Source organism: Neofelis nebulosa, chromosome 5 (genome assembly GCF_028018385.1).
Source record: "Neofelis nebulosa isolate mNeoNeb1 chromosome 5, mNeoNeb1.pri, whole genome shotgun sequence".
Taxonomy (NCBI): domain Eukaryota; kingdom Metazoa; phylum Chordata; class Mammalia; order Carnivora; family Felidae; genus Neofelis; species Neofelis nebulosa.
Window position 1 is genome coordinate 25,917,576 of NC_080786.1, and position 13,253 is coordinate 25,930,828.

General features: G+C 36.6%; 1 protein-coding gene across 9 annotated transcripts in view; it reads left to right on the forward strand.

Annotated features, from left to right (window-relative positions):
* Positions 1-13,253, forward strand: part of ANKRD28 (ankyrin repeat domain 28) — a 198,159-nt gene that overhangs the window by 134,096 nt on the left and 50,810 nt on the right. For all 9 annotated transcript variants that reach the window (XM_058729828.1, XM_058729835.1, XM_058729830.1 and 6 more), the window contains 3 exons: positions 3,079-3,279; positions 4,843-4,930; positions 10,166-10,308. In XM_058729828.1, coding sequence (XP_058585811.1) covers positions 3,079-3,279; positions 4,843-4,930; positions 10,166-10,308 — 432 coding nt within the window. The remainder of the gene's footprint in view (positions 1-3,078; positions 3,280-4,842; positions 4,931-10,165; positions 10,309-13,253) is intronic.

Here is a 13,253-nt window from a genome sequence, read left to right on the forward strand (position 1 = left end):
CTCTAATAATGGAAAAATTGGAATTAAGGTTGCTATGGTAATATTTATCATTAGTGGAACCGTATATACCTTTTATTATTCCTATATTATTTTCTAAATACTTATAATGTGCTGATAATATGATCTAGAGTTTTACTAGTTCTGACAACAGGCTTATTGATTGTAATTTCTAGAAATCCGCGTTTGGTATGGTTTAATGTCTCCCTCCAGTCTGTAGCGATTTGTTTTTTTCTGAATTTTCAAAGATTACTGCTATTGTGATCTGACTTCCTATTGTGAATGATAAATGGTGGATACGTTAGTCAGCTTGGGTTGCCATAACAAAATATTATTGACTGTGTGGCATAACAACAGAAATTTGTTTTCTCATAGTCTGGAGGCTGGAAGTCCCAGATCAAGGTCCAGCAGAGTTTCTAATGAGGGCTATCTTCTGGGCTTTTGCAAACTGCTACTTCTTACTGTATCTTCACATGGTAAAGAGAAAGAGGGGGGGGATCTTTCTCACTTCTCTTCTTCTAAAGTATCAGATCAGGTTGCCTCCCTTATGATCTCATTTAACTTCAATTACCTCCCAAAGACACTGTCTCCAAATATAGTCACACTGGGAGGTTAGGGCTTCAACATATGAATTGTGGGGGAACACAATTCGGTCCATAGCAGTGAACCCCTTGTTCAAACTTTGGTCTGTCTTGATTCTAGGATCTTGGTAACTATGTTTATAGCGTTTCTTAGGTGCCGTCTTACCCACCCTCACCTACCATTAACTGGATTTATTCTTGTTTTTCAGCAAAACAAAAAAATAGTTTTGATTTTTCTATTTCTTGCTAATGGAACATAAATATTCTCCATACTTTTCAGAAGTATACACTATGAATTCCAGAGTGGGAATGAATAAGGGAAGCCTGGCACTTATTCCCACTGTTTGCCTAACTTAATCCAATTATAAATTCTTCATTTTGTTTTTAATTATTTTCTAGTACATCCATCAATATATCTACTAACATTTCCCAGGATAATGTTAGTTTTATCCTCCAAATCACAATATACCCTTCTTGAGTTGGAGAATCCTGACTGTGTGTTTGTACCACTTGCTGTCTGTATCCTTTTCTTTATACTCCTTTTTTTCATTGAAGTATAATTTACAGTAAATGAACACATGTGTAGTCTTGGGTTTGGACACATGTATCCACTCATGTAACCTTTTTTCCCAATCAAGATATGGAAGATTTCCATCACTCCAGCAAGTTACCTCATGTCCCTTTCTAGTCAGTCTTCCCTGTCCCCGAGGCAACCACTGTTCTGATTTCTTCCACCATAGAATAATTTTGCTTATTCTAGAGCTTTATAAAAATGGAACCATACGGTATGTACTCTTGTATCTTGACTTCTTTTGTTCAACTTAATACTTTTTTAAGTTTTGTTGTTGTTGGTTGTCTTTTGGTTTTGGGTGTTTGTTTTTTGAGAGCAGGGGAGCAGAAAGAGAGAGAAAGAGATAGAATCTCAAGCAGTCTCTGTGCTGTCAGTGCAGAGCCCAACTCAGGGCTTGATCTCACTAACTGTTGAGATAATGACCTAAGCCAAAACCAAGAGACACTTAACTGACTGAGTCAACCAGGGCCCCAACTTAATATTTTTGAGAGTCTTCCATATTACGTGAATTGAATGTTCATTCCTTTTATTGCTGAAGAGTATTTCACTATATGGATGTACAATAGTTTATCCATTTTCCTGTTAATGGCTGTCTGCATTTCTGGTTTGTGGCTCTTATGAATAAAACTACTGTGGACATTCTTGGATGGGTCTTTTTAAATTTCTGTTGGGCAGATAACAAGTGGAATTGTGGGGTCTAGAGTAGGCCTGTACATACATATACGCACATATACATGTATATGACTGGCTGACTTCTTTAGCAGATTGATAGGTTACTGGGCCTCTCTCTAGCCTTTGTCAGTCCTGTTAATAAGTATTTATGCTGTTTCCCATATTTCAGACAGTTCTGATTACTTTTTATTTGAAAGGCTTTGAAAGCTATGTGTGAATCAGAGATGATAGTATTTTGTTTAGTCTTCCTTGCTACTTAGTTATTTGACACTTTCGAACACTTTTCATGTACTTTTTTTTTTCTTTTTTTTTTTTTTAAAGAAAACCAAGGGTCATTATTACTAGACTTAAATAGTTATACCTGGTAAATGAACTGAGATGATTTCTGTTCTGGGCCTTTTTATTTCATACATAGTTTGTCATTCATCTGCCAAAGATAGGATTATTACTACAAGGAAAAACTTCTTGCTAAGTTTAGTTCTGACTATATTGCTTACTGTAGATTGCATACTGGATTCCTTAGTATCTAGCCATGAGGCCAATTTATAGATGTGTTGTGAAGTTTTCCTTGTGTTTCTGGAAGACAAATCCCTTTGGATACTAAGCTCTTAAATTGCCTGTTAACTTTCTCACCAGTTAGCATCACAGCATCTGTTTCTTTATTCACCTGTTGGTCTGTTTCTCTCCAGATCATAGTGATTTCTCCTTTTATAAAATACAACGTGTATATTAATTTGGGAGACAGTATGTTTTAAATTTTTATGTATTTATTGTCAAAGTAATAATTCTCTTTAAAACTATTTAGAGTACAAATTAATTGTATCTTGCCATCTAGAAAAATGAGAACTGATGAATGTTTTTAAAGAATATTTGTTAGTATTTCTTGCACATTTTAATGTTGGTATGCCTTTAATTGGACAACAGAAAAGGGCAGTGTTTTATCTCATTGCATTTTATAATGGCTCTGAGTAGTACTGCCTTTAGTTCAGAATATTTTATTTTCTTGAATAAATCCGACTCATTTATAGCAGGTTCTGCCAGACTTTTTATTTCCTTAGGAAATTTTAATTCCTTAATATATATAATTTATATATGTAATATATATATTACATATATAAACCTTGAATTAAATTTAATATATATATTACATATATAAGTTATATATATGATTCCTTAATATATATAATATGTATATATATAATTTCTAAAACTGTTAACCCATTTGTCTTTTGTAACTTTTACCTTCATATGTTTTAGGAAGCAGTGCAGGTACTTTTGAAGCATTCTGCAGATGTTAATGCTCGAGACAAAAATTGGCAAACCCCTTTACACATCGCTGCTGCTAATAAAGCTGTAAAGTGTGCTGAAGCTTTGGTACCTCTTCTAAGTAATGTAAACGTGTCTGATCGAGCGGGGAGGACCGCATTACATCATGCAGCTTTTAGTGGACATGGTGAGGTAGGTAGTGTTCAGTTAGACAGTGATTCTCTCTCCCATCATCCTCCCACTCACCAGTCTAATTATTAATGAACTTGCCCTTTTTAGCCACTCAATCCATGGTAGTAGCAAACAGAAATATCCGTCTTGCTCATTTTTGTCTAATTTTGCCTTTAGCAAACCCTCGACTTCTTTTCATGATAAAATTTGTGACACAACATTCTCAAATTTTGAAGTTTATGTATCAGATACAGCCCTATACACTTGAATTTCATGGTCAAAGGACAACAGAAGAGGAAGGAGAGCACTGCCAGCTAAACACAATGTGAAAAGTACGTTCTGGCATTGTGGAAAAAATAATCCAGAAAGATAGAGCAGTTTCATTTTGCTCCCAGAAAGATAGTAAAAAAGGAAAACAGAGATTAGAAAATATTTTCTTATCATTTATTATCAATGTTTAGTCAAGAATTCTTTGATAACAGACCATGAAAGGAAATAATTTAAGAAAATTAATATTTAGTTTTCTTTTCTTTCTCTTTTTTTCTTGAGAGAGAGAGAGAGAGAGAGAGTAAGCACAAACAGGGAAGGGGCAGAGAGAGAGGGAGACACAGAATCTGAAGCAGGCTCCAGGCTCCAAGCTGTCAGCACAGAACCCGATGCAGGGCTTGAACTCACGAACCATGAGGTCATGATGTGAGCTGAAGGTGGACACTTAGCTGACTGAGCCACCCAGGCACCCCAATATTTAGTTATCTTCTACAACAATCATTGCTTCATGTTAGATATTGTTATGGTAAAGAGTAAGGTTTATGTGTACATAAAAGACTTAATAAAGAAGGAAATACAGAGTAACAAAAAAACCTTTGAGGCCAGCTTGCCCATCCTTCATTTTTGTTGCAGACACAGAAACTCAGAGATAAAGTGACATTCCCAAGATTCCATGCCTGAGTGCTAGTGGCTGCAGTGTTGTTTTCACTGTTTCTCTGTTTTTGCAACATAAAGAATCCTTGCCTTCACTGCAGTTAAGGTCACAAGATACGTCCCCTTTTTTGGAACATGGAATGCCCTTTCCTGTGGGGAAACTTATCATAAATATGGTTAGACAGAATAGAAATCTATGAGGTACTACATCATGAGGTAAGTAGACTACCCAGTGACCCTTGGATCTAACCGTATTATAGATACTACGTTTGTGTTTGAATTAAATTTAAGACATTTCTGGGATAAGAATGCACTTTACATCTTAACAGCACTTTGGGCTATTAAAAGAAATAAAACCTGTTGTTAAATATTCCACCTTTAGACTTCCCATATTTGTACTTCTTTGTTCATAAAATACCAGGACAGGACACAAAAGGGCATCTTTAAAAGATACTGATGCCTGACTTCAGTAACGTGCACTGTAAATCTTTTTTTCATATCTTGTCCTATTATTTATTGAATTATGTTAAAGGGTCTTCACTGTTTAGTCTACAACACAGAAATTCAGTGCCACAGAGATTGAGATGAGTAGTCATCATAAGGGATATTCATGAACAGTTCTTCTACTGAATTTTGATGAAACTGTGTTTATTCTTATTACAGATGGTCAAACTACTCTTGTCTAGAGGTGCCAATATTAATGCTTTTGACAAGAAAGATAGACGGGCAATTCATTGGGCAGCATATATGGGTATGTATGTTTTAAGTTTCATTTTTTTGACATTATGTATTCAGGAAAATTTGTACATTTTAGTTCTTGCATTTGGTATAACATCTGTTTTTAAGGATAGTGAGAAGTTACACCATATCTAAATTTGCTGCCCAAGTGGACCCAGCCTGGTAGTGGGGGACATGTCAGGTCCAGTTTTCTTAAAGCTGTTTGAAAATAATTCTGTTTACTTTTAAAGGGAGAGACATCCTAGACACAAATCTGGGAAGCATAATCTTAGTTGGTGGTTTACTAGAAGCCCATTCTTATATCCATCCTTGTTTTCATGGGAATATTAAGATAGAAGTTATGAAGATTCTTTAAGAAGCCTATTATTTTGGGCCACTGGGTTGAATAGGCAACATCGTGTTTGATTTCTACAACAGTAATTTCACAGAAAGAAACTAAGGCTTAGAGTGTAGGCTTTTCTGCTGTGACATGTATATGTTCTTGAAAAATCTTGGGATTTGCAAAATTGCACCCTACAACCTGACAGAGCTCGTGGGAAAACAGTCTTGGGGTAGACTACCCAAAACCAGGCAACCAGAGTACTAACAGAAACATTAATTGGTTCTTAAGGTGACTTGGACAGCTAGAGTGCAGGCAGATCTTGAGCCTACCTCAAGATATTTTTAAGTGCACAAAAAGAAAAGGCTTGTGGGTGCTAAAACCATGCAGGTGGAAGTAAATCTCTAAGTATGGAGGAAGTACAACCTGCCACGAACCTTGCAAGTCCTACAAGGCTAGGGTTGTACCTCTGGGAGGAAGAGCTGGATATAGACATTCATTTTTCAAGTTTCTCAAAATAAAACTGAAAGAACTCTTCCTCCCTTTGTAGCGATGGAGCCTCAGAATTTTTTCTCTTCCCTGCCAAAGGTTATAATTCTCCTTCTGCTATTTTGGCTCCTCTGGCTTAAGAAAAATCACATATGGATTGACACCTTATGTGTAATACTAGAGTCATTCCCTGATTTGCCATGCATACTACCTAATTACAAAGACATTTAGCTGGCCACCCTTCTTATAGGCATAGCTTATCCTCAGGACTCCCTGCTCTTGGTTTTGTCTTTTCCTGTTTCTGACATAAAAATAAAAAATTAAAGGAAGATTTGATGGAAGATTATTAATTTTTAAAACTATATAAAATTGTAAAATATGACATTGGAAGAAAATAAATGAGCTCAAACCAGTTGTGTAGATAACCCCAAGGTCCAGCATTTTTTGCCTGTAGTAGAAAAAACCAAAAGGAGCAGAATCCATAGTGAATTGCAAGTCTGACCTTTAGTGTGAGTATAAGGAATGATCAAAAATGAAGGTTCTTGAAGGTTAATATCCTTGTCGGATGTCCCTGTTTTGAAAGCCAGATGCTGAACATTTGGGCTTCTGGTATTTCTCTCACACCAGAGATTCATGCCTCTAGTTATATCATGGGCAATTTTCTTCTGTAACTTGAAAGTAAAACATCCAGAAGCCCGTCTCCTGTAGCATCCGGAAGTCCCTTCCTCACAGCCTGTATATTTTTCATATTTTAAGTCTTGGGGACTTTTCTGAATATTCTTCTGTAGCTTATCCTTCCAGATAGTTTTGGAGCATCTATTCTGAATGATTTGGTACACCTTATGTTAAAGGATTTAAACATGAAGCAGAATTCATCAGGCCTCTTACCTCCAAAGAATTAAGACTTAACTAAGCAGTTGTTTTCATGAAATTGAAGGCCAGCAGATTTTGTGGGTTGCCTCTAATTGACCTCCCAGAATAGCTGGGTGTGTATATCTCAGGAGCCCTCCTTTGATAGCTTTGTTTTCTTTGGTGCACTGAATGTCACTTTTCAGTCCAGTTGTGGATTAAAAAAGGTATTCTGTGTTTCTTGGGCCTCATTTAATTTTTGAGCATAAACATTCAGGGATTTATAATTCTCCTTTCCCTATCTCTTTCAGCATGGAAGAAGAATGTTGACACATAGTTTCTAAAACTGTTCAGCTGTTCTAAGCATTCAGGATTAAAGAGAGCTAAACATGTAAAAGTAGGGAGCTATTGACTGGTCTAATAGACAAGCCCGGTGTCCAGGTCTTTGGCCCTACTAGGGTTATATTCAGAGAATCTGTCAGTATTTGTGAAAGAGACATTAAAATTACATGTAGTCTTCTTATCATTTATTTCTCACAAACTTCTTATTTGCCCTGGACTTCTGTCCCTGGTTGAAGTTCCCCTTACTCTTCTCTTAGGCTCTACCATTTATCCCTATGCTGTTACTGAATTATGTGTCAGTGTTTGGCAACAGTATCTCTATCCCCGAAGAGTTCATCATATCCCCCTCCCTACCCTATGTTCACTCTGACTGTGAACCTCCATTGATATCCCTTTTATACACTCATCTTTTCTGTTGCTTTCAGTACTTTTAGCAATATTCAGCCAAGTTCTACCTCAAATCACCTTACCATAATGACTTTGACATAGAAAGTACTGAATAAATATTAATTACCTTGATTAGCAACTCATTCCCGAATTTCTTCTTAAAGCAGTGCATAATTTGAATGAATATGAAATAGTATTTTTTTCTCCTTCCTTTCCTTTTCATAAAGACTTACAAATTCTGATCACAGTTCATTTTCCTTATTTTTACACAGTCATGAACAAAAGAAAAATTCAGGGAATTTTTCAAGTAAAAGTATGTATACTATACATGTCCAAAAAATGCCATTTTCTAAAACTACACCTAGACAAATTACATGAAATCTAGTCTTCCTGGTAGCATAAGTCTATAAATTGACAGGGAGGACACGTACTTGTTCTGGCCAGGGCCACAATGTAGGTAGAACAAATATCATTTATTTCATTCTGGAACTTTATTCCCTTTTTTCTTTTAAATAAGTCACCCTCAAACTGGCTGTGGAGAGGCCCCTTTTTTCATATTTTCAGTGGTTCAGTTAAAGGAATTTATCCATATTTCTGAAATGTGCTTAAATAAGTATTTGTCAGTTTTAAAATTGTAAATTTGCCTATGCATAGCCCCTTTTCAAGTTTTATTGATGTTAGGAGAAGTTCATACTTCCTGAAATCTACTAGTTTATATGCACAATTAATACGTTCTGTGCCATTTATATGAATGATGTTTTGGTTTTGAACAGTTTTTCTAGTATGTTAGTATTATGAGCCTTTTAGTCTTAAACATCAAGAGAACTTTGTTTCTTTTTGGTGTATTAGTGAATAATATGCACTTGCCCAGTTGAAAAGCTATGTTTATGTGTGAGGCTTCTAGGTACTGATTTTCACACATTACAATAAATGCAAGTAGCTATCTTTCTAGAGCCATAGATCAGAAGGTGTAATGTGTAGTGAGTGATCTTTGGGCCAGGTGATACTCTTATGTGATAATTACATTTGATTTGGCACTTAATGATTTGATAGATATTCCTTTGGTTTTTTTCCTAAAAATATGGTAGAGATTTCTTATTGAGATGGGGGCAAAAATAGCTGAAAGTATCCACTTTAGTTGGTAATTTACATATAAACAATTAAATCTACTTGATTTTTGTGCATCTTATAACCTGGCCTAATTTTGTCAAGGAAGAGGGGCCTATGTTTGAAAGCTTCATTTTTATAGTTATTAACTTTACATATTCATTCCCTATGAAGGGATATAAAAAAATGGTGTCATGAACAATTTATTTAACAAATATTTGAGTGCCTATTTGTTTATAACACTGTTCTCAGCCCTGTGGAATATAGCTTTGCCTTTGAAAAAATATATTTGGGAAGCTAATACATAAAAGTAATTAGAGGCAATTAAATAAATAATGATTTAAGTTTAAGAACCATCAGAAGGTATTATATACTTATTAGATAGTATTTACAGGTATGTAGTGCTTTTGGCTTATAAGGCTTCTAGGGAAGAGAGATAACGGGGTTGATCAGGGAAGATGGGAACTGATGTGGGCCTTCAAGGGTTAGTAACAATCCTTGGAAAGAGACATCCAAGCAGAACATTCCATGCAATGAAGGAATCCCATGAACAAAGGCACAAGGATGGGAAGCATTATGGGAGGAGGAAAAAGCGCTGTATAATCTAATCTGATAAAGACCAAGGGGATATAAAAAGAGAATAGTGGTTCTCCTACTTTCTGGATACATGTCCCCCTTCCTGGCCTCCTTGTTTGGTATGGTGGGGCCTGGTACTAGTTCTGACTAGTGAATTGATAGCAGCATCACCTCTGGACCAGAGCAGTTAATTGCTGATTCAAGATAGATTCTGCAGTCTATTCCTCCTTTTGGTACTGGCTGGCCACATGCAAGGTGGTGTCAGCTATATGAACCTGGGTCCTTGAGTGACTGAGCAGAGCCCTCTGGCCAAGCAATCATGGTGATGATGAGAAATAAAACACCACTGAGATTTGGGAACTGATTTTTAACCACAGCACACATAACCTAGCCTATCCTGATTGATACAAAGGTGAATAACAAACTAAGTTGATTAAAGACATCTGGTGGAATTAATAGGGGAGAAGAAGTCTTTAACCACATGTTCTAAAGAGTAACATTTTAAAGAAACCCAAGCCTATGTCACTCCCAGATTTTCAAATATAAGATTCCACTAAGGCAGAGAAACATAAACTTATGTGTTATATCAGACATAAAAAGCTAACTTCAAAACTTGAATGTGTTGGGGTGCCTGGGTGGCTTAGTTGGTTAAGTGTCCAACTTCGGTTCAGGTTATGATCTCATGATTCATGGGTTTTAGCCCCACATCAGGCTCTGTGCTGACAGCTTGGAGCCTGGAGCCTGCTTTGGATTCTGTGTCTCCCTCTCTCTGCCTCTCGCCCGCTTGTGCTCGCGCGCTCTCTCTCTCTCTCTCTCTCTCTCGCACACAGACACACACAAAAGTAAATAACATTTAAAAAAAAAAAAAAATCGAATGTGTTAAAACAACCTTGAAATCAAGATCTAGACAAACGGAGGGTTATAGATTGTAAGGTTGTCACCGGATAAAATAATAAATACAATAGTTTTCAATTACTTACTGCTGTCAAGATTTATCGAAATTATCTGAGTACTTCTTTTTCTTCCATCCTTTCTCTGGTTATAACTTGATTTATTGGTGACTTGTGCATTATTTATTAATTTGCATTTTTACCTTTTTTTAAAAGATATCCACGATTATATTTCATATTTTCCATATGCTCCTCTGCTTTTATTTTTTTCTCTTAAACACATTTTCAGGTCACATCGAAGTAGTGAAATTACTTGTGGCACATGGAGCTGAAGTGACATGCAAGGATAAGAAGTCTTATACACCTCTTCATGCAGCAGCCTCTAGTGGAATGATCAGCGTGGTCAAGTACCTTCTGGATCTTGGAGTTGATGTAGGTATATAGATTGAGCAGTATAAATGAAGGAGGCATTTTATATGTTTGTGATTACCTTGTTGGCAGAATTTATTTCAAACTTAAAAGATAATTTTATACAATAATATTTGTCTTTTAATTAGATATTTATAGTTCTTTACATAATAATAGTGCACTAATATCTGATCATGTGAATTAGTCAAAGTATATTAAGAGGTAAAGTACATTCCACAGGGGAATGACGATGCAGGTTTTTCTGCTTCATATTTCAAGCCCTGTAGCTCCATTTTAGCCATGGAAATGAGCAGATCAGACACACCTGGATTATTTAGACAGTTTGTCCTAAATGGCTGGGTCTCTACTGTTAGTCTTACTTGCTTAGTAGTTAGTCTAGTATTCCCATTAAATGACTGTAGCAGTTCACATTACCAAATAATGGCAAGAGCTAGGCAGGAAAACTCAAGGCTTCTTGCCCATCAACTGTAAGTGTTCCTTACTGTATAAATCTGTTTGGTTAGGAAGGTTGTTGCTTTATCAGAATATATTTGATTTCTGAATTGAGATAGTTAAGAATGCCTGTCACTTTCACAGGCCATCCTTTAAGCACTTGTGCTTATATACCTCTCTTAGTATATTTATTTTAGGTACAGTTTTGACAAACTCACCTGATTGTTCAAAATAGATTAAAAAGAGCAAATTAGAAGGGAGCACCTGGGTGGCTCAGTTGGTTGAGCATCTGACTTTGGGTCAGGTCATGATCTCACATTTTGTGAATTCAAGCCCCATGTCAGGCTTGTTGCTGTCATTGTGGAGCTTGCCTCAGATCCTCTGTCCCCAGCCTCTCTCTGCCCCTCCCCTGTTCAAGCTCTTTCTCTCTTGAAAATAATTTTTTTTTTTTTTTTTTAAAGAACAAATTAGAAGGAGAGAGAGGGTTAGGGTCTGCCAGAGGGAGGTGTTTTATTTTTTTTATTATTATTTTTTTTAGTTTCACATAAAATTTATTTTTTTAATATTAAATATAATTTATTGTCAAATTGGTTTCCATACAACACCCAGTGCTCATCCCAACAGGTGCCCTCCTCAATGCCCATCACCCACTTTCCCCTCTCCCCCATCAACCCTCAGTTTGTTCTCAGTATTTAAGAGGGTCTTATGGTTTGCCTCAGAGGGAGGTGTTTTTGATCAACTATAAAAACAATAAAAGGTAAATGGTAGTCTGGTTGGACAAAGAATGCAAGGCAGAATTGTGGAGCTGAATAGACTCAATTTAAGGATTATATGAAACACTGCCTGAAGCAAGCAAATAGTTACTAAATGTGTCAGGATTGTGAGAAGTTGCAAAAATCCTAACGTTGTTAAGTAGGGTCCTGTAGAGTATGAACAGATAGAAGTTTTATTTCAGCTCAGCAGTTCTGTAGCTCTGTTTCACATCCATTCTAGTGCAGTTTTTAAAATTTCTTTTATTGACAGTAAAATAACATTTGTAAACCATGGTGACCGCATTCTTCAAAATAAGTGGTCAGACTTAGAGCTGTTTAGTGACATGTGGCCTCCAATTGCATAATTTATTAGTTTCCCAGGGCTGCCATAACAATTTACCATAAAGTAAGGGACTTAAAACAACAGATTCAATCTCCCAAAGTTCTGGAGACTGAGGGGAATCTATTCCATGTGTCTTAGCTTTTGGTGATGAAATCTAGGTACTTTGACCAAAGTTAAGTGTGTTCCTTTTTCACTTCCTTCAGTTTCTGTTCCCAGAGATTTCAGAAAAGAAAATGTAAAATAGAGTTGTGGTAAGTTGGGGCCAACTTCAAAGTTAGAGGGCACAGTCTCCACACAAGACCACCCTTACTTCCAACCAACTACAAGTTTGGAGTGTTGCCCAGAACTACCTTCGGGTTTGATAATTCACTAGGATTCAAAAAATTTACTGAAAACTATTATACCCATGGTTTGTTACACAAAAATATACAAATTAAGATCAGCCAAAGGAACAGACACATAGGGCTGGGCCCAGGAGTATTCTAAACACAAAGCTTCCATTGTTCTCTCCTGATGAAGTTAGGACTCCCTACTCTCCTAGCATCAATATATGAGAATATGCTCATGGTATTTGCCAACCGGGAAAGCTCACCATAGCTTTGTTTTCAGAGATTTTATTGGGGCTCCATTACATAAGTGTGATTGGTTGATCAATTACCCACATGGTTGATTTCAGTCTCCAAGTCCACTGATAACAGAGAGCACCAAAGCTCCCCCTTCTCCTCAAATGACACAGTTGGTTTATGTGGCATGGTCAGATCCTGCCCTTACACTATTGACTGTGGCCAAGCCTATTCTAAGATCCAGTGTAGCCAGCTCCCACCCTAAATAAAGGACCCTTCTATCAAGTATGCCATAGATTACCTCCCAGAAGACAAGGACAAAGGCCAGATATCTCTTTGGACAAAGGTCTGGTTCTTTACACAAAAGCCATAGAGAGGCACCTGGGTGGCTCAGTTGGTTGAGCATCCAACTCTTGATTTCAGCTCAAGTCATGATCCCAGGGTCATGGGATTAAGCCTCCATCAGGCTCTGGGCTGAGTGTGGAGCCTGCTTAAGATTCTTACTCTCTCCCTCTGCCCTTGTCCCCCACTCACATGCTTTCTATCTCACATGCTTTCTGTCTCTAAAAAAACAAAAAAAACGAAAAAAAAACTATAAAGTATTCACCTATTTTATTAGAAACAAAATGAAAAAGAAACTTGAGCTGCAAGAATTACTTCTCAACATTGAGCATATTCTTTTGAACACATTCATTTTATTACAGCATCAACATGTAAGGCTGGAAAATATCTAGACTCCAACTTTGTTGCAAAAATGAAGTAGAAAAAGATGCCACTCATTGTTTAAAATCTTAATCTTCATTAACAACTTCAAGTGAAAAGATTGAAAATATGCATGTTATTCAGTATATCTCAGAA